Source organism: Nipponia nippon, unplaced genomic scaffold (assembly GCF_047370975.1).
Source record: "Nipponia nippon isolate SJK-2023a ecotype South Korea unplaced genomic scaffold, ASM4737097v1 scaffold_3, whole genome shotgun sequence".
NCBI classification, from domain to species: domain Eukaryota; kingdom Metazoa; phylum Chordata; class Aves; order Pelecaniformes; family Threskiornithidae; genus Nipponia; species Nipponia nippon.
Window position 1 is genome coordinate 53,049,173 of NW_028262347.1, and position 22,132 is coordinate 53,071,304.

The 22,132-nt window shown below is 37.4% G+C and overlaps 1 protein-coding gene across 4 annotated transcripts in view; it reads right to left on the reverse strand.

Moving 5' to 3' along the window:
- ANKS1B (ankyrin repeat and sterile alpha motif domain containing 1B) overlaps window positions 1–22,132 on the reverse strand; it is a 441,565-nt gene that overhangs the window by 263,793 nt on the left and 155,640 nt on the right. For all 4 annotated transcript variants that reach the window (XM_087765654.1, XM_087765653.1, XM_087765652.1 and 1 more), the window contains 2 exons: window positions 17,897–18,033; window positions 2,960–3,140 (listed from right to left, as the gene is read on the reverse strand). In XM_087765654.1, the coding sequence (XP_087621780.1) occupies window positions 2,960–3,140; window positions 17,897–18,033 (318 nt within the window). The remainder of the gene's footprint in view (window positions 1–2,959; window positions 3,141–17,896; window positions 18,034–22,132) is intronic.

Sequence of the window (22,132 nt, forward strand, 5' to 3'; positions counted from 1 at the left end):
TCATATGCTGTCAGTCGGATAATATAGTGCTGTGGTAGAGTTCTGTGGTTTTCTACTTGATAGAAATACATTTCTTGAAAATCGGGATCCCTGTTTCAAATCAGGGGATGTAGGGAATTAGCAAACACCAAGAGTAAAACTGCGATCCCCAAATACAAAAAGGAATTTTCTCTAATCTACCAAAAGTTACAAGATACTGATTCTTCTTTGGTAGCAGATTATTGAGGTAGAAGTAAAATGATGAAGATTTTAGAATTAGAATAATTATTTTGTTGTATTCATTTCCCACTCTCATCTGAATGATAATGAATCATTGCAAGTTTCCTGAAGAAAACATAAAAAACACTGAAATTGAGTAGGGAAATACTAACGCCTTATTTAAATGGCAGTTCCTGATTTAGAAATCCTGTAAAAAGCATTTTGATTGTTTCAAAGAAGGCAACAGAAAACTACTAGCTGCAGTTACTATGAAAATGGGTTGCTTCTGTATATTGTTTCTTTCTGGTCAGCCAGAAGACCCTTGACCTCAAAAGCATGATAAAATAATTCATTGCTTTTTGCTGATGATGCTTTTAAAAAAACCCATGAGGCACATGAATGCCCAAGAATATAATATAGTAGGAAACACTCAAATGCGCACAAATCCTCAAATATTATTGAACTAAACATTTTTTAAGGTGCAGATATTCCATGAATTTTCAGAACAAGTTGGCAATTCAGACGATTATAATAAAGACATATGATGAATTGTAATTGTTGTCACTGTAGATCTGAAAAAGGAACAAGAAACCTTTCAGTGAAACAACAGCTAGCTAAAGCAGAAAAAACACTGTAGCAGAACACTGCTTCTGCTACTCCTTGCTGACTATTATTATTCAAGGTTCAGCTTTTAACAGTCTAGGTAAGAGACAAGCCTCAGGGACACAATTTTCATCTGTTCTTTCTGGATTTTGCTATTCTCTTTACAGATTAGTACTGCTTGTCTCTTGCAGAATTACAGTGCATTGTCTATCATTAAGGAGTCGAAAGGACCTTAATGAGCACAATAAAATGTAGGTTTTATCATTCAGACTAAGATTGTGTCTAATCTGTGATCCTATATATTACTTAAATAATTCTAGGATAGAAACCATCTGAGAAGGGGGGTGGGGATTTGCACTTTTACTATCATTATTTCATTTACTGATGGTAAATTAGTGATTTGCTTATGGCAAACCATACTCTTGAAAAACTTGTAGAAGATGCCCAGAGCTAGAGAACCAGTCATTTTGCCTTCGTTATTTTTTCTTAGCTTTCCAGGCAGAGACAAGAGGAAATTCAGCTTCCACTCAATCCATAAATCAAATCATCCACAAATTAGGAATGTACAGTTCTAATAAGCATGAGATTATAGTTCCAATTTCAGACCAAATGAAATGCAGTGATTAAAAGTTACTGAGCGCAGTCCATTGCAAATTTAACCAAAGATAAAAGTAAAGCAGATCCAGATATTATGAAGAACTGAACCAGAACTGTGCAACAGCAGAAATCCAGAGAAGTGCATTATCTATCTTCAAGTAATGTTCTTTCTGTTTTCTTATTTTGCTTTTAAACATGAAGACATATTTAGTATCATTCAACTACCCAGAATAAAACTGTGATCACTGAAGAGAATTTACAATAAAAAAACCAGTAACAACAAAAACCACCCAAACCCCTAAAGAATCAAATGACCCCAGACCTAGGAATAAAAGATACCATTCAAATTAATTATTTCCAGTTAGGCTTGAAAAGATTTGCTATATCCATGAATATAAGCACCTGCTTTTAGTTTCAAAGATAATGACACAGCCAGTCCAAGAAAACCAATATGAATAATTTCTGATCGTTTTAACTATTTCTTCATCATAACAGATAGGATTTCTTGCTCAACTTATTTCATGACAGTTCTTTAACAATATAGTTTTCCTTTGATCTAACTATGAAATTAATTATTTTTTGATCATTTAAAAGCAAGTTTTCACAATTTTCAAACCCTACCAACTTGAAATGTAGAGGATTCATCTCATTTGAAGACCAATGCTACAGAAGCCAATTGATAAGTTTGTACTGAATTTCAACATTTGTATAAGTTTTTATTTTATAGTAATCTGCTTCTATTTATGTCTTAAATACAGTATTCCTTTAAAAGAAATAATTCCATCTGCAGATCACATAAACTAGCTATCAAAAACATTTGTTTCAATACATTAGCTTTCCCAAATACTATACTCTTCTGCTACAAGTTTAGCCTAAATAAAGAAACTCGCATATGAAATTTGAAGGGACAGAAGTAGGTAAATTCATGGTTTACTGAGACTTTCTCGCTCCTGAAGTTTTGATCTGTGAAGAAGAAAACATTTTAATCCTTTTTAAAGAATTTTCATTATGTAAACCTCTATACACAGATAAAACCTTCGCAGTTACAATCACATTATCACTCTGTTCAATTCTTATCATCAGAGCAAATATATTAAAGTTTTGCTTTAATGAAACCCATTACTACTGCAGAAACAATGTCAGGTTACTTAGAAATCTTCCCTTCCTCATCTTTACTGATGGTTACATAATGATTTCTAATTACATTTTTCCAACTTAAAATTCATATTAGAGTATGCTGATCACACAATGATGAAAGTAGATGTGCACCTGAATCATTGTAATTTCAAAAACTACAATATCTAAATTCTAGGCATTTCTGTAAAACAAAGTTTGGCTTATTCACAATATAACATTCAGTAAAAAGTATATTTTAATAATATTGGTCATGAAATATGAGAACCCTTTGTTGAGCAGCAGAAAAAAAAAATCAGGACTAATTTTGTGTATTTATGATAAATGTATTTCACTACCAAAGACAACAGCCATTGCAGCTTAAACTCACAGACAAATAGTTTTATAAAGCTTTGTTGATAGGCAAAGTAAGCTTTTTTTTCTATACCTGGAAGTTCTCTCTCTTCAATACTGTATTCCAGAGATCCAAAGGAATAATTAGCTGGACTGATTGCAGGAGTAGAAATAAAACTTGTACAGCCAATGGACGAGTTGATTTCAAAATAATTGTGGCTGTGATTCATTCGGTGAAATTCCAGAGAAGATACTATTGATGTGCGCTGCTTGGGCTACAAGAAAAATAGAAGTTTGGAGTGAAAAATACAGACTTTTTGTATAGCTTTCATTACTTGACATTTAATAAATTCACCTAGGCTTTCTCTCTTTTTACTCTTTTTATTTGGCTCAAAGGTTATACTCGTAAAAATCATTTTGTGTGACAAGCTGTGATGTGTAGAGATAATTTCCTTCCAAAATTTGGATTAATCTTTATTAGAAAAAATGCATGTCTTCATTCTAATCAATTTAATTCAAAATAAAATAGGGTTTTACAGCCTTGCATATAATAATTGCAATCATCTTTTGATAAGAAAGGGAGCTCTTCACCAGCTGCATTGCTGGGTACATCTTGCAAAACAAATAGACCACTGATGCCTGTATAACGAAAGTTACAAAATAATACCAAGCACTCATCACTCGAAAGAAACCCTCTGCTTTTTATTCAATTTATGAAGGGCTGCCTTAAATATTCAAAGACTGAAATGTCTAAAAGCTTAGGGGAAAAGTGTCAGCTTAAAAAACACACATGAAAATCAAACTTTCTTCATGAGTTTTCATGAAATAGTGAAAAACTTGATACTAGTTTGTAACAAACGTTTACTTTTGAAGTGAACCTCTTCATTGACCCCACTTAATGGCTGTGCTTTGGATTGCAGAGCAGCTTCAGAGCATGAGAAACTCATTCCTTTTGGGTAGACCTACACCATAAGGTACATTACAGGACTGTACAAAATGTGCTCCAACTCCTTATGGCCTTTTGACCATAGGACCACAGTAAAGCTAGCCCAAATTAAAAGCATATATATAGTATATAAATCTATATAGTGTGATCATCAGGTCAGCAACAACTTTTTCACTACACAGATCTGTTCCCATTGCACTGCACTACTTATTAATATAGACATAACCTTAGTGCTTGATGTCATGGACTATAACCCACAGACCACTGGTGGTTTGCAATGTCATGCTAAATAGTTTGTTGCAGCACTCATCTGGCTCCATACTCAAAATATCCTATCCCCACGATGCTCCTTGCTGCTTCAAGACCAATGACCTGAAACATTAAACATCTCCTCCAAAATAAAGGAGGTCCTGCATCCAGGTGTATAGCTCTCTGTATATTTATTTCATGACAGTGAAAAACATCTCAGGAACTGCTGCCTTAGGTAACTAAAGCTGTGAAAAGTAAATAGAAAAAGAGAGTAAAGGGTGCTTTAACTCTTCTTGTTTTAGCATGTCAGGCTTAACAGGTCAGAATATTTGTAAAGGTCAAGAATTTGCTACTTATTAGTGTCAAAACCAAATTATTGCCCTGGAAGCAATAATATCTTCCTTTGACCATGAAGTCATTCACCAACCCTTACTTAGAACTACCTGTTAAAATACAATCTATCCCAGTGGAGTAATTTTCAATTTTGTTTGTGGTCTATTTCATTTCTAGGTTATGAGCTCTGCAATGTTTGTGTTACAAATACAGAAACAGACGGCTTTCACTAAAAATTCACTCTTTCTATCAGAATGTCAGACAAAAACTTAAATAGACTTAGGTTTGCATAATGCTGATTGTTTGTTAAAGTTGTGTTGGGCACCATGTGAATTAACTGTGTCCTCTTAAAACTGAGAAAAATTGCAAAGGGTAAATTTGGGCATTCATCTGGAACTCATCTACAGTCTATTGAGGGGATTTACTTTCTTTAATAATTAAAAACAGCTTCTGCTTTGAAAGGATGACTCCTAGGGCTAGTAATTTCATGGGAGAGTTCAATGCACAGGGACAGACTCCAACATCAAACAGTCTGGTTAAAAGTCATTGTTTGGGACTTGAGCCAAAATAACTCTCTGATCAGACCAAAATATTCATGTGTACTAATTAAACCTAAACGGCACACTTTTGCTAGACAACAAATTCATCAATGACCTAATTATTTCTAAAACTGAAAAAGATCTCCAGTCATTTAGAAACATGTTCCTGGCCCTTTCCCAAGCAATGCTGTCTTTGTGGTTTTGCAGGAATTCAGCTTCTGAGTTGAAAAGGTGACACTTCAAGTAACATGATGTGCAGGATCTCTGATTATTTCAAAACTGAGACAGTTCCTACCTAAAAAGGCAGCTGGGATGGTCCAGCTCAGTCTTTCTAATCACCTTCAAAAACTGATCTGGCCTTTGTCGAGTCAGGTGTCCAGCTACTGCTTCAACTGTGTGCCCCCTTCTTGGAGTCAGAATAGCAGTATTTTATGTATCATATGGCCTTTTACTAACTTATGGCTGATCAGCTGTTTCACTACACCTTAGTGTAGTATTACAAGCTACTGTAACATCTTTAAAAAGTTTCACAAAAATACCTGCAAGGTCTTGGTAGGGGATAGAGAGAGGGGGGAAACAAACCAAAGACGACCCAAACTGTTCTGAAGCATTTTTAAAGATCAGTTTAGTTTGCAAATGCTCGCAGATTCTGAAAATATGTCCATCAATAAATAGCTATGATTTGCTCTGGAGACATGGGTTAATGATATAAAATAACTCCAGAGTGATTTTCAAAGATGATTATGGAAGCTAGAAACATGTTTTCTGTTTGTTCATGCTAACATGCAACCATCTGCTGACCTGGGTGCTATAAAATACCTCCTATATTATTTTGGGCTTTGACATTATTATTATTAATTCAGACAAACATATCTCAGTTTAATATGTCTCCCCAATCTAAGGATTCTGTACAGAACTTCACACAGCCTCTTGTGCTCTACAGCATAACACTTCTGCTATATTGTTTGGAGTTAACAAGGTCCATCTGTCAACATGCGCCAATAATTTTTCTACATAATTACACAGAAATCCAGCATCTGAGCTTTTGTAGCTAACTAGAGGAGCCTTTTGCATCTTTTCTGGGTCCTGTTAAATGTTATGTTGTTAAAGTATGCTAATTGTTCATTAATATACACTAAGAGAGATGCAGTAAACCAGTTTGTGTTTACTGCATCCCTCCGTCTGTGTCTCGCTAAAGTACAGTTTGCACAATTGTTTTTTTCTACAGTTAGGATTAAATTCAGTTCCAGATTTAGATGACTAAATTTATAGCATAGCTATTTACATCTACACTAGGTATCTAAGCTCCCATTACAGGCAACTGAGATCTAGTCAATACAATCGAGTCCAGAGAACAATTCACCTCACTCAGTCACCTTGGTTCACTTGCCTTAACGCAGGTATCCGCCATCACTGGAGATTCCCTGGGGCATCCCACCTGGCCTCCAGCTGCCATCCCAAAGAATGCAGGTGTCTCTTACGTATGCCCTATATCATATTTGACAGCCTCCGTGTGCGTGTGAAAGACACCTTTATGGCACCTCAAGTGACATCAGATGCCTATTTTTAGGCAACTGAATTGAATCCTATGTCTCTCCTGAGCATGATGGGAGATTAGATATGCAAACCAGACAGAGATTCTTATATACAGAGATGAAAGCACAGGTGTTTTAGTCCCAGACTGAATCCCACTTCTAGCTCACATGTGGACACTCTGGATACCTTACTTCATTTATTAGAATCTGGAGCCAAATTTCAGCCTTACTGGCAAAATGTGTAGCCAGCAATTAACGAGTCACTTACTGGAGTCTTGCACCTTGGTTTCCTGGATTGCATCTCTCAAGATAGGTCCTGAATAATTCTAAGATGACTATTTACAATATGCAATACCATAATATCCAGGAAATGTAGTCAGGGGTCAAGGCTTCATAGCTGCGGAGACTGTACAAACACAAAACTCTGTCCTAAAGAGGTGATGCTTCCTTTATTCTTTGTACCAAAGCCAGCTTTGTCAGTCATTACTTTACATGCCTGCCTCATACTACTCAGAAGTTCTGCACACACTTAGGTAACCCTTGTGAAACTGTAGCATACTTATGGCTTAACTTCACCCCGGTATGTATGCTACATAACCACATGCAGATTTGTCCTTAGTAAATTTTCTTTATTCATTACATTCATATATTTAATTTACTTGTTATGTGTAAATCTCTTTAATGACTGATTTTGTTTACTTTAAAATGTTTTTTCATTACTATTATTTCAATTGTCATAATACCAACCTAGAAAACCCTAGACTATCCTAAAACAGCATACCAAATCAGGCTAATGAAGAAACCTTATCATCAATGCAAAAGCAAAAATATATCAATAAAAATCTTTAAAGATATTGCAATAACAAGATTTAAATAACTTTCAAATCAGGTCTAATAAGAATAATATTTTCATGTTAAGTCAGTAGTAAACATATATCAATGAAAGATACCATTTTGAACACTGCAAAACAAGAAAGGCATCAAAATACACATACTGAATTACCTTTCTATTAAAAAGACAAGTAAGGACTTACTTAATGCTCCCATGAATGGAAGTTGCATGCAAATTCTGTAACGCTACCATAGCGCATGTAGAACTATGAGCATGCAAGGGATCATTCAAATATTTCTCACAATGTTTAGCAGAGGGAGTAGGGCAAAATTCCTTTCTCAATTTAACACCAAAATATTTCTCCAGCCTTGAAGCACTCTGCAATACAAGCTTGTGACTCCACCTTCTTTTATCTTTGGGATTTGTGGCACCATCACAGTCTTTAAAGAATTAATTTTCACAGCACTCCTCTGCACTATGGCAGAGCTATTAGCCCCATTTTACAGATGCTGAACTAGGGTACAGAGCTCTCCCAAGGGACAGAAGTGTGGCTCATTAGATCACTGCAAACCAATGAGCCCGAGGAAATTCTGAATTTGGCAAATCCTGCCAAATTCCAGCTGCCCTATGCAATGTAAAAACTGGTTTCAGTTGCATTATACCACGCAGAAAATGTATGATAGAATAGAGAACTGAACCCACACATTCACAAATTCTAGCTAGCACATAAAATACAGACTTACCAAAGAAAGTAAGAGGCTGTAGCCCCTTCCCCCAGGCTCACCTCACATACGTAACACAGTATGAGTGTAGCCATGTGGCTACACAAATCCCTCATTTTGGTACCTGCCCAGATGATTCCATTCTTCTTGTTCTCTGATCAACTCACTCCTACTTCAGAAATTTTCCTTTCTCCAGCTTCCTTCTTTCTTAAGATTCCATTCTCTTTCTACACACTCATTTTCCCTTTCACCCCTTTCTTTTTATCAGTTTTCTCCTATTTATTGTTATATTCCCTCCAAAACTACTTATTTTACTCTAAAACACCCTTCACAGTATTCTAGCTGATTCCAGTTCTACTTACTCTTCCAAAATTTGCTTCTCTGCTTTCTCTGTGGTTTTGTCATCAAGGTCTCTCAAATGAACTCACTAATGGTCCTATCTCCCACTGACTTTATCAGTAACCACATCCCTCTCATTGTCCTTCAATGCATCCAATTTTAACCCCTGCCCTCCCTTTCAAATACAACTTTCACATCACTTTTATGGTTCCCTAGTGTCTGTCCTCTGCCTCAACATCCCAACATACCACCTCTGTTTCTATTTTTGTCTCTTTTGCTCATGTACACTTACATAAAATCCCATAACATTCATAAATTTGTTGGTAAAATACAGACTGTGAGAGGACAGGCTTCTTCACTTACTCCTGTCCCCAGTACCTCAGTTTTGATTTGCAGAAATCAGCAGGTCTGATACATTCTCATCAGTCAATGCTGCTGCCAAGAGTTATCTGATTTATAGGATATGAACTAAGATGATCAAGTAGCCTTGAAATTGCAAAAACTGGGGATTACAATGGATCTGGGCTTGATTCTTCTATGTCACCTAGAAGTGAAAGACTGCACTTTTACTAGACTCCTGAATCAATTATTCTGTCAAGCCTCAAAATACCATGTTAAACAAGATGAAGACACATTGTCTTTTTAATAAGGTAATATAATTTTCTCTTCTTTAATTTCATAGAACCTTATCTTAAATTATGACTACAATTAAAAATAAAATAAAGGCAGTTTCAGCACCCATCTTGACATTCTTGTTTTTACTTCTCAACATCTTAATTTAGTTTAAGAGCAGAAGGCAGAAATTACACAGTGGCTGGCAACAAATATATCCCAAGCAGCCACAACAGGGAGCTTACAAAATCATGGGAATTTAAAAAAAAAAAAAAAAAAAAGGACAAAAGAAAAAGAAAAAAAAGAGAGATAAATGGTTTCACTGTTTTTTAACTGTAGATACTTTTCATTACTAAAAGCATAATGCATTTTAAAACTAAATTCATTTTTAATGGCATCATAGTGGCAAAGTCCTAGAAATTTCTGTTTGACTGATTTTTAATTTAGAGAAAGATACCTCTTGCATCCTGCGTGAGCAGCAAGTGTGTACTTCTTTACAGTAACCTCATGGCCTATCAGCATACTTCAATCATGTCACCATTAGTGACACACTGAAGGATGGCACAGACATATAGCTCTTTCCTGTAGCCTGTGGTTAGGAAGTCTTGCACTGTGGCTCTAGGTACCAAATATCCATAGTGCTTTCTGTTCCTGTGGTTCTGTTCCCCTCTGTGCATGTTATACTAGCTCCTCCTTTAGGCGTCCTCCACTGGACATAACTAAAGGTCAGGACATTGCTGCCCCCTTTTATTTTCCACTTCTGGTCTTATATCAGATGACAAATCAGACTGGGAATAAATAAGGAAAAAAACAGATCTTCTCCCAGTTTCCATTTTCCTTGACTTCTACTTTCATTTTAATTGCAACCATATTGCAGCTGTGGGTGGTATAGCAGTCCTGAACGCTAAAAACTGTAACACCTTTGTAGCGGTTTCCCTCTTTGATAGACGTGACCACATTTTGAAGACACATTATTATTCCTATCCTGGGAAAACATTGCTTGAAATGAGCTCCAAATTATGAGAGATAAATTTGACAAATAAGAGGAAGTCTTTTTTCTCAGCTATAAAATTTTCTAACTTTCAAAGATTAAAAAAAGGTGTTATTTTCACTGAAACAGTTGGAAAATGGATGTCAGGCCATTTTCTTCAAAAAAAGTTCAGCTTCCAGCTGTTAGCAATATCCCATTTTGACCTACAGATTATGAAAATTGCTTATATCATTACGTTTGTGTATTAAAAATTTTGAAGGGTCAAGGTGATAGCTGTTTTTTAAGTTGCATGCTACGGATAGCATGAATGTGTGAAAATGCAGTGCCCTTTCAGATGGTGATAAAGGATTACTCAATAACTAAGGTGCTCAAACCCTCACAGTACTACACAGAAACAAAGGAAATATGCCATGAATCTGGAGAGATACCCATCAAAGCAGAACAGGCAAGGCTTTAATCTTCCGGATTCTGAGTGTGCTACTGTTTCCAAGCATTATATGTACTAGGGCAGGGCAATTGGCATGGATTGGTTCACATTCCTACTGTTAAACTTCATTAGCCGTCAGAACAGGGTCTTCAAAGCAAAATTACCTACCAGGAATGGTCCTTGGCCCATTCAAATTCCCAGTCAGGCCTGACAGTGGATACTTTTGGAGAGAGAGAGCTGCACAGGACCAAAACTATACCCAGGACTGTGTTAACAATTCAACAGTATAGACGACAACCTTCCAGAGCTCTGAAGCTTATTTTACTAGTGTAGATGTACATACCTACCTTTCAGTATCTGAACTATCTTTATGCTCAGTATTTCACCAATTTAGTGTGTTACAAGTTCAGATATGAAAAACGTTCAATTCTTCTGTATGATTTATGTTTATATTGAATCAGGAAACACAACCTAGAGAATCTCTCCAGGTAAGCAACCAACTTCAACCACGAAAACATATGGATGTAGAAGTGATATTCTAAAAACATAACACTCCTGACAATAAAGAGTGTTCTTCTGCTTTAATTTATACTTGTACTTTAGTATTCTGTTGAACTGCAATTAAATGCACTCACACATACTGTTTGCTGTTTTCATTAGTACTGTGTGTTGGGTAGATGTGTTTATGTTTTCATATTATCTCAGCTCTAATTAAAATAATGTAAATAGAATTATGTTTTATAGTTACTTGTCAAAGGAGATCTTTTACAATGCATCTCTTTAATAATATTTTGGTTAATGTTGTTATTAAGTAGTAACAGAGTATCCATTATGCTCTAAGGAAATTTTTTTAAGATGTCCTCCTCAGGAGCTGTTACGTGTCTTCTAGCCATTAATTCTGTGGTGATACAGGGGGAAAAAATCAGTCCTGTGAGACAATTCCAACCATAACATTTTTTTGTAATTGGTACTAAGTATTTCAGAATAACAGAATTTCATAATGTCTGTCCTGAGAATAATGTTGATAACACACTGATGCTTTAGTTGTTGCTAAGTAGTGCTTACACTGGTCAAGGACTTTTCAGCTTCCCATGCTCTGCCAGGTGCACAAGAAGCTGGGAGGGAGCACAGCCAGGACAGCTGACCCAGACTGGCCAAAGGGCTATGCCATACCGTATGACGTCATGCTCTGTATATAAAGCTGGGGGAAGAAGAGGAAAGGGGGGAATGTTGGGAGTGATGGCGTTTGTCTTCCCAAGTAACCGTTACCCATGAAGGAGCCCTGCTTTCCTGGAGATGGCTGAACACCTGCCTGCCAGTGGGAAGTAGTGAATGAATTCCTTGCTTTGCTTGCATGTGCTGATTTTGCTTTACTTGTTAAACTGCCTTTATCTCAACCCATGAGTTTTCTCACTTTTGCTCTTCTGATTCTCTCCCCCATCCCACTAGGGGGGGAGTGAGCGATCAGCTGTGTGGTGCTTACTTGCCGGCTGGGATTAAACCACAACACATGTACACAGGGGTGGCTTTTACCTTGGAGATAAAAGGTTTGATCCCCTACAAAATCATAACTCTCAGTAAAATCTTTTTAAGTTTTATTTGCCTCTTGTGCTAACCATGGACATTGCACATAGTTGCACAAAGTCCAGCACCAAAACATACCAGAAAAAGAAGTGTGCACCCAAACAGGAAGCATAGTGTGCCTGCACAGTATTTCTCCATGGTGATTTTCCTGGTTTTTCCCTGCCTGGCTGAGCATGTCGTAACTTGGGCTGAGCACAGAAAGAAGTTCATGAGAGAAAGAAGGTCCTTAAACTACAGCTGTCCTGTGATCTCATTCAGAAAGTGAGTGGCAAGAACTTACTGTGTAACTGTGTTCTCCAATCCTCTTTTTTATGATAAAATGTAACAAAGCAGACTTTTTTGTGCTGCAAAACAGATTCAAGAGATGCATCACAGAGTTGTCATGCATTTGTGCACTGGTGCAACAGCCTGCAGTGTGGATTTCGCTGGCATTCCCTAAGCTTGCAGAGACAGGCATGTGCCAACTCAAGCTAAGTGTGACAAGGGATGCATTTCATTTGGGAAGAACTAAGGGTACTGTAGTAGGGTGTTGGTGCAGGGGAGAAACCAGAGTTATTTTACCATGGGGAAACAGTGACACTAATCCACTTGAAAATCTTGTTTATGGAACAATTAGTTTTGAAAATTCATTTTCTGGAACTGTGATTTTCCAGAGCTGCCTCTAAGATTATTTTTTGTTTGTTTGTTTTTGTTTGAAGTAATTCCTGCACCTAACTGCAAAAAGGATGCAATATAATTTCCTTTAATGTAAATTACTGACAATTTTCAGGTTAACTAGAGAGGCTCTGGAGCACATATCTCCTATGGTTGGTCTACCCGTTCATGTCCAGGCTGCTATAGGGGGTGGAATGTCATGATCCGTGTCTTTCCCTGTGCCTAAATGAACTACATCTACCAGGTATGCCAGGCTCACTGTGCATGCACAGAATAGTTGTACATCAGGCAAGGCACAACTGGTAGCCGAAACAAGAGGGATAGGTCTATCAGAAGATACAGATGTCCTGCAGGATTCTATTACTGCTTGCAGAAAAATGAGGCAGTTTCTTTTGTCCTCTAACATTTAAACTATTTTCTTCTATTATATTGCTAGATGTCTTAGCCAGAGGAACGATGAAACATAGATGGAATTGTAATTTTGCTTAAAGAGATTAAAAAAGATAAATAGAAAAAATTATGACTAATGTAAAGACAGCACATCCAAACCCACAAGAAAAAAAACGTTATAATGAATAGATTATTGCGGATCTTAGCAATAAAACCAGCAAGAACAAGATGATGGAATTCCATTATGTCAGAAACACTGAAATTCTCTGTTCCTTTGCCTTTCTACCAGAAGCCCGCTTCATATCACTGAAATAATACTCTTAGGGAGTTAGACATCAAAAGCTGTACCTACAGTTACCCATTTGAATCATATGTTAAAAAGACAAGAGGAGAATATGCAAATGTTGGATTATATTTGATAAAGAATTTAAAAGGTGAGAAGTCAGAATTCTGTTTTATAAGAATTGGCCAATGACCCACAAGTGAACAGCACTGACAAAAGAAACAGTCTTAGGAAAAAAATGTGTTCTTTCTTTCTCTGTGTATATAGTTTATTTGTTCCAGTGCAGCTGAACAAATAAATATGTTAAAGTAAGGAGAGTCTTAAATTAAGTGGTTAATATAAGAAAAACATGAAGCGTCACATGTAGCCCAATTTTGTTCAGGCTTCATCCAGACTGACAGCTGTAGGAACTGTAGAACAAGCTCAATTTTACTATTACTTTCTAAAATTCCAGTTCTGATAAGGTAAGTTATATTTTACTATTTGTACTAACATAACTAAGTTAGAACTTGGAAGAGGGCCTAAAATTTCAGACAACTTTAGTTAACACATTGTCGTGGTTTAACCCCAGCCAGCAATCCCACCGGTGGGATTGGGGAGAGAATCAGAAGGGTAAAAGGGAGAAAACTCACAGGTTGAGATAAGAACAGTTTAATAATTGAAGTAAAATAAAATAGAACAGTAGTAATAGTAGTAGTAATAATAATAAAAAAATAATAACACAATAATAATGTACAAAGCAAGTGATACACTAAACAATTGCTCACCACCCACTGACCAATGCCCAGAACATCCCTGGGCAGCCATCGCTGCCCCCCGGCCAACTCGCCCAGTTTATATACTGAGCGTGACGTCATACGGTATGGCATAGCCCTTTGGCCAGTCTGGGTCAGCTGTCCTGGCTGTGCCCCCTCCCAGCTTCTTGTGCACCAGGCAGAGCACGGGAAGCTGAAAAGTCCTTGGCTAATGTAAGCACTACTTAGCAACAACTAAAGCATCAGTGTGTTATCAACATCATTCTCATCCTAAATCCAAAACACAGCACTATACCAGCTACTAGGAAGAAAAGGAACTCTGTCCCAGCTGAAACCAGGACACACATTAACCTACTTAGCCTTCTACCATATCTCATTTTTTCTCCCATGTGCTCTTAGTATACTTCACAGAGGCATATTCTTTAACTTGAAAGTGTATTATTTTCTCAAAGTCTTCATTAATCAGCAATTCATGAGTTAAAAACTTATTAAGATTTGTCTGGACAATCTGGAAAAAAATTATCAAGTGATTCAAACTCTGAAATAAATTGTTTGGTTTTTATCTGCATATATGTAACTTTTCAACAAATTCTCTTTTTCAGAGACTGACCCTGTGAAAATTTGAAAACAAGACGTGTTTTTGCAAAATGCTAGATCACAGGTACAGGCCATAGCTAAGGTGCACAGATAACAGCACACATCCCTGAATTACTGTTAAGTGAGCTATCTGCAGGACTGGAAGCAGCAGAGGTGGGTGGCACTGTGGCACTGAACTTAATACTGCTTCTAAGATCTGAGTTAGCATATCTCCAGAGTGCTTCACTGTGCCAGGGAGATACACCATTTCAGTTAAAATAGACTTCAGCTTTAGTAATAGGACACTGAATTGAATAGTTGAGATGTATTCAAAGAGAGTTTTTAGATAGATTTTAGAGAGGTACTTTCACTCCATGGGCTGGCAGTGCAGCATCACAGCCTCCTCCCTCTTCAGGGACTATGTAGCAGGTGTAGCTGACAGATTCCCCCACCAAGGTGGGTTTGGTATGTGAGTGTCTGGAACAGGAGAGGGGAGAGGCCACCGTGCTGTGCTAAACCTCATATTCATACAAACAGCTTCAGAATCTGTCATGAGTTGAAGCATGTATATGCACTGCCATTATGTGAGCTGGCACACAGTCTTAGGCACCTGGCCAAAGAAAACAGGAGGCAGAATGACCCCCACCTCTGCCTCCGAACCCAGCTCACCAGGTTTCTTTTTCTCCACTCTTTGCCACTGCCTGCCCCCACCATACTGGTGGGAAGAAGGAATCTTTAGTCCCCTCTGCTGCTGCTTACACAGATCACAGAGAGTATTTAACACAGTGTTTCTCCTCACTGCGTGTAAACTGTTATATGCACAACCCTCCAGAAAAGATAAGGCTATAAATGAAAATAACAATACGAGTTGAAAGGCCAGACTTCCCTGGCAGTTTCATCCAAGCTACCAAAGCCTGTGTAGTGCAAAACTAACTGTTAAAAGAGTTTTCCATTCTGCCTTTCGCTGCCACCTTCAATGCTGGGTACACAAGCCATATGAAAAGGGGAAAGGAGTGACAGATGTTTTGGAAATTTATATGATCCCTGTTTTAGATCTGCTTAAATCTGTTTATTTTGCTAGAGAACTGCAAAGAGGCCCTGGCAGACAACAGAAAATTAATTATTTTGCATGCATTGTGTAACACTATTCATTAGTTTTACATGAGTGGTGAGAGGTCAGTCAAGAATAGAATCCCATTGTGTTAACCTTCAAAGAGCTTGCCATGTAATTGAATGCAGCATGCATGGAATAAAGGAATTAAATATGCAGGCAGAATTAACATTAATGGTTTGCAAACATCACATGGCAAACATCTACAACTTCTTTGTCTAAATTCTTGGGTTGAGATCTTGGGGGGAGGTGATTAGATAAGCAACAAAAACAAAGAAAAGGAAGAATACTGAAGCAATGTGCATAAAACACATGGAGAAAGGAGAAGCATAATGGGACCTGAATGCTATAGTGCATCCAGCTTCTCATGTATTAGCGCATACATTTACAACATACATTAAACATTAGCCTACATGTGCCTTTCTGCTTTTGTTTTCTGCATAGGAAGTATGCCACATGTAGGGCCACATGAGAGACATTTTTAGCAAACGTGATAAAGTTCTGACCATATATATCGCACAGCTAGCTTTTGTTCTGCGTAACGATGAGAACACTGGGAGTCAGTAAATGGTATGATTTAAATTTGAAAATAGCTCCCCAGAATCTGCTGAATCCATTCAGAGTTAACTAGCAGGAGAACATCACCATTCAGTGTTCTGGGTCCATCTGTTGGCAATATCATGATGGAAACAGCTTTTTAAATGCTATTTTCAATAAGCTATCACACAACAGCTTGTTCCAACAATATTCCAATACCTTTCTGTTTGCTTGCCGCCTACTATAAAAAACAGCTTAGAGGGAAGGAGGCATTTCAGTACTATACTGATGTAGGGTGGGAGGGACAGAGAGACTACAGGAACAAGCAAAACAAGAAGCAACTATAAAAAGAGAAAAGGAGAAGAAGCTGTTATTTTAGACCCCCTGCAATCTAGATTTAAACCAGGATGTGGAACCCAAACAACCGTAGTGTCACAGAGGGATGGGCTGCACGAGCCAGTTGTTACAATTATTGTGCACTGACAGTGTCAGCCATAGGAAACCAATGGCTCCTAGAGAGAAACGGCAAGTGCACCTAGTAATTACCTTTAATTCTGCAAGACCTTCTGAACTGTGTGCTTGAATGATATTGAAAGGAAGATCTACCTCCATCACTGTAACACACTCACTTGTGCGGCACCAAAACAATCTGCCCTATATAATTATCACAAAAATATCATGTATCCATCAGCTTACTTCTCAAGCAACACAAATGTCAGCAACATACTGATGATACAAAGCCTGCATCCACTAGCATCAAAGTGGCTCTGTTGCAGAGATCAGCTCAGCAATGAAGAACAGATGGCTGCATTTGAACCCAATAACTGGTAGGAGAGGAATAGAAGTTCTTTTGGTTCACACCAAAAAAGTTTCACAATTAGTCAATTCAGTGTGTAGCTATCACAGCTAGCTCTGGCACAGCTAATGTCATGCCTGTTTAAGCAGGGAACTGATAATCCCCTGAGGTTTCTTCTGATCTATGTTATCCTATGATCCTGTCATTCTAATTACCTCTATAATACTGAATCAAACTCTAAGATTTACTTATTTTAAAGCTTTTATTTTAAAAGGCTGTACTCTTAAAAGAATTACAAGGGGCACTCAAGTCTTCCACGCATTAAGCATCCTGTTTACCAAACACTATTAGAAATACATATAGTTAGGAAGGATGAAAGTCGAGAAACATACTACACAAGAAGCTAAACTAAAGAAGGTATGAAACATTATGGGACCATGTAAATGGAGATACAGAAAGAGCAAAGAAAACCTGAAAAAGTAACAGGGAATTAATACTGATAAAAACAGAACATAAACTTGGAAGAAAACTAGTAGTACATAAAAATACAAAATATTACATAAAGACTTCATTATTAATGCTATAAGAAAAATCTACTGATAACTTTCTGTACATTGTTGGGCTCATTCATAAAATATTCTATCTTCTCCTGCTATCAAGATTGCTTCCTAAATATAAAAAATACTTCATGTTCTGTTTATCTGTCTTTGACCTATTTATATGTGTATAGTGATAACATCCTCTTAAAATACATGCATCATATCCTGCTTTTAAAATGAAAAATACAACTAATAAGAGGATTCTTATGGTGATCACCTACCTGAGGACGTATAACTTTCACTATATTTTTAAGTGCAGTGTCTGGTGATGGAGGAGAGCAGTCAGGTGTTGGGCCTGTCGAGCTGTTTCTATGGTTACCAGATCCTGGTGCGGTAACTGCTACCTGAGGTGCATTATCTGTGAATAAAAATAGCATTTATATGAACTTACAAATACTTCATACATTTTAACATAAAAAATTATTTTGAAAACAGAATGCTACTATTTCAACTTACAAAACCTATTATAATTTAAACGTATTTGGTAAAAAATATTTGGCATATCTGCACTTATTTTATCAGCTCATACATTCATTCTATGTTAAGGCAGGATATTGCACTGTCTTAATACCTAAATAAAATAAGGCACAAAACAAACACTAATATTTTACTTTTGTGACTCTGAATTACCGATTGTGAATCCAAGTACTATCACTATAACAGGGGTGCTTTCTAATGCAACTTATATCATCCTGGAAAATCCTAACACATATGACCCAGTTCAACAAGTTATATAAACACATACTCAACTTGGAGCATGCTAATAGCCATCAGTGACAACTTTCCTGAACACTGTGAGCAATGTAACGGATCAGCGAGGATTAATTGCACAAGAATGTACTCAGCTCCTCTGATGAAATTTCCATCCTCCATAGAGCTGTGCACTGCAGTAGCTGCCTTTCTAGCAGTATCTCAGCTAGATAACCTACAGCTGGCTTAAAAATGTCCACATGCCTGCAGGTACATGGGAAACTGCTGTTCGGACATATTTTGCGATGCTGTTACCATTTTATGGCACTGTGAAGGACCATTAAAGGGACATAAAATATCATTCTTACCTTCTCTAAATGTTAATGCTGTTTGAACAATGTAATGTTAGTGCAAATCAGGTCAGAAGATAGAGAGAACTATGAAATAAGGCATAGCTTCCCAGCTGTGATGGTAACCAAGCACCAGAATGACTTAGCAGGAGGCCAAAAGCTCCACATTACTTCATGCCATTACTTCATACCTTTAGAACTGTATTATTAAAGAAATGTTTTAGTTCAGATTGTGGGGAAAATGCCTTTGACTGTGCATAGTCATGGTGGTCTTTACAGTGTCTGTGAATTTATAGAGTACCTTTCTTTGTGGGTCACAAAGACATGTGCTCCATGTTCCTAAATGTGCTGTAACACCTGCAGCTCTGCATTAAGACAATGATTACATTCAAATCTCACGTCTGTGGGCCTCAACTGACAGCCTGCAGAGTTCACAGAAGAAAGCTTATTTATTTGTAATTGAGGTGGATCTCTAATACATACTTCCACTCTGTGGGCAAATCCACTCCAAAAAAACCCAAACTCCAAATAAACAAAAGCAGCTCTAATGCTGTAAGCTAGAGAATTTTTGCCTAACCAACTTCTGCAGGAACACAAATAATCTCCTCCATCTGCACAAGTCACAAATGCCTCCATGAAAGCAATGACAGAAGGTTCTCCCTCTCAGTCCTACTGACCTGAAAGAATTCTTGGAAGTATAACAGAGATTTCAAAGGGAAGGAAATAGCCAGTTACATTAACGTAGCTAACAAAGGATAAAGAAGAATAGTTGCAAGAATGTAAACTTTATGGCCTTTCCAACTTACAGACACTTTCACAGCATGCATGATTCTAAGAAATACTCCCCATAGAAACACTACATATCTGAATGAGGTCTTAAAAATTCTGGTCAAATACAGACCGACAAACAGTTCCTCTAAAGGAATACTGTTACACTTGATGAAAGCGTAACCGAAAGTTCAGGTGGCAGTCTGGCAGACATCCAAAATAGAGACATGCTGTTCATAACCTCAGGTGTTACCTGAGGTCTGACAGAGTGAACCTTCCTTGTCACAGGCACAGACAATTCCAACTTTGTTGAAAAGCATCTACATCAAAACTGCTAGTCCTTGAGGTATGCAGTCTTAAAACATAAAAGGGCTCTTCCTTAATCATTGCAAGTGTGCAAAGAAATCTTAGATCTGAATTAATTTCATTCAGAAAGTAATACATATGTGTTAATATGATGAATCAAACAAATTTTTATACAGCCTTACAAAGGAACTTAAGGCGAATCCTCATAAAAACATTCCTAACATGGAAGAACTTGGATGGCATTCCAGAACGACTTAAGTCTCTCTTATGCTTTCCTGCCTGGCCTGGCATCTACCTGGAAAACTGTTTACATGCAGAATGTGAATGAGTATCCTGTGATTTGAAAGCCTCGCTCATCAAAGGAGGGACAGGGATTTGACAAGAAGACACACACCAAGGCCTTGCCATAGTCTTTGGAAATCTCACAGTGAGGCTGAAGACTAAATACAAGTGTTAGGAGCACCTTAATTGAGCTGAAAGTCTTATCGTCTTTTGCTCCAGAATATGAAATATCATCTTCTTTCATTCTATGGACAGACTCATCAACAGATAATTATCAATGAACCTCCTTGACTGAGGAATCCAAGACTTGCTTTGAAAAAGCCCTGCGCTGTGTACGGAGATACCAAACAAGGGACTACACTGCTGCTGAGACACGTGGTAATACAGGCACCATCTAGAAAGCTAAGAAATGACTTCTAGAGTGAGAAATGCTCCACACAAGTCTAGTTAAGTGTACTTAGTGCACTTATTTACTTACTGATGTGAGAAACAAACAGAACGATTGTCTCTGACAAAGAGCTAAACCTGTAAAGAACACAAACTCCCCGGCACTTCAGCAGTCCCTGAGTTTCTGTCACTGTTCTTTTGCTGTGAAGCTTGTGTGGCTCTGCTTAAGCACAGCTGCCCTTTAGCTGTTTAGCACATGAAAGCCTTGCAAGTGAAATCAGAAAATCTTGCAGATGTGGAAGTATCTCAAAGATGCATCACTCAAAGGACAGATAGTTAGAAATACAGATTGGTGCTGATGGTAATGAACACAGTTTTCTGCCCACCATTTCATTCTGTTTCAAGCCCTTGATGATAGTCACCTCAGCTCAGTTTAGTCATATTTTAAATAGTCAGAAGACATTTATAGAGGGGTCAAGTTGTATGAGCAAGATTTTGGTCTTTCCACAGGAAAGACCACAGCTTCTTGTTGACCCTGTTCAATGATAGGTCACAGAAGACTAGGTTTTGCCCCCAGATACAGTCCCACCTGAGGAGCATCGAACTGACTGGAAGTGAAATTCTTGTAATGAAAATTTATTGGAAGATATTAATGAGGAGAGGCAGGGCTGTTATATGCCCCACGAGACAGGGCTGAGAAAAACTTCTCCAGCTACAGTGTATGCATACAACCATAACAAATTCAGGAACATATGTACTATGCAGCAATCTCAAAAAAGAGTAGTTACAGTCTTTTCTTCCAAGCAAACTGAAGTGATAATACAAAAAAAGATCATGCTATTAGAACCTAAAAATAAAGCTTTAAAAAAAAAATTCAAATATTTTTCTTTGAAATAAACATCGTAGAAAAAAATCCAACTGCTCAGTATTTCATGCCTTTGCTGCTTTCTCAAGGGAATGAACTCTCTGACATGTAATGGTTTCTTGTAAACAATGTCTTTATTGTGGACAGCTGTTTATTTTCACAGTAGGATCTTCTCATTAGGCAACCAATAATGATTTACTACCTGGGTCTGCTCCATCAGAGAGAGAATATCACCATCAAATTAGTTCCTGCAACCAATTTGGGCAACTTCTCTGTTTATGTATACAGTACTCATAGTTTCATCAAGAATAGATTTGAATACATTTTCTTTTGTAATTAAATGATATAATAATTATGTTTTCATTTTCTTTTCTCTTTCTCTGGTAACAAAACTAAAGCAAACATTATTTTTTTTTCCTTTAGGTAACCATAATGGTAATACTGTAAGATTCAGTGGAACATTTCATGGCAAAAAGAATTTGGAAATTTGAGAACCTACCAAATTTACCTTGGAAAGCTTATCTCCTGTGCTGAGTTTCTGATAGGTGCTATAGACGGGGCCAACAGGGAAGTATTTATGGCTGTCATTCTCTTCTAGTTCCTGGCTCAAGTTGCAATAAGCTAAGAGATGTTTCTGTACTAGTCGGATAACATCAGGCTCCAGGGATCATCTGGCAGCTAAAAATTACTGAACTGCAGCATGCTCTAACAATATTCCTTCCTGCCTCCATCATACATGAGAAACTGTCACAAGGATTATGTAATTGGAGTTTACTCTGATTTTTAAAAATAGTTACTGAGGACTTTCC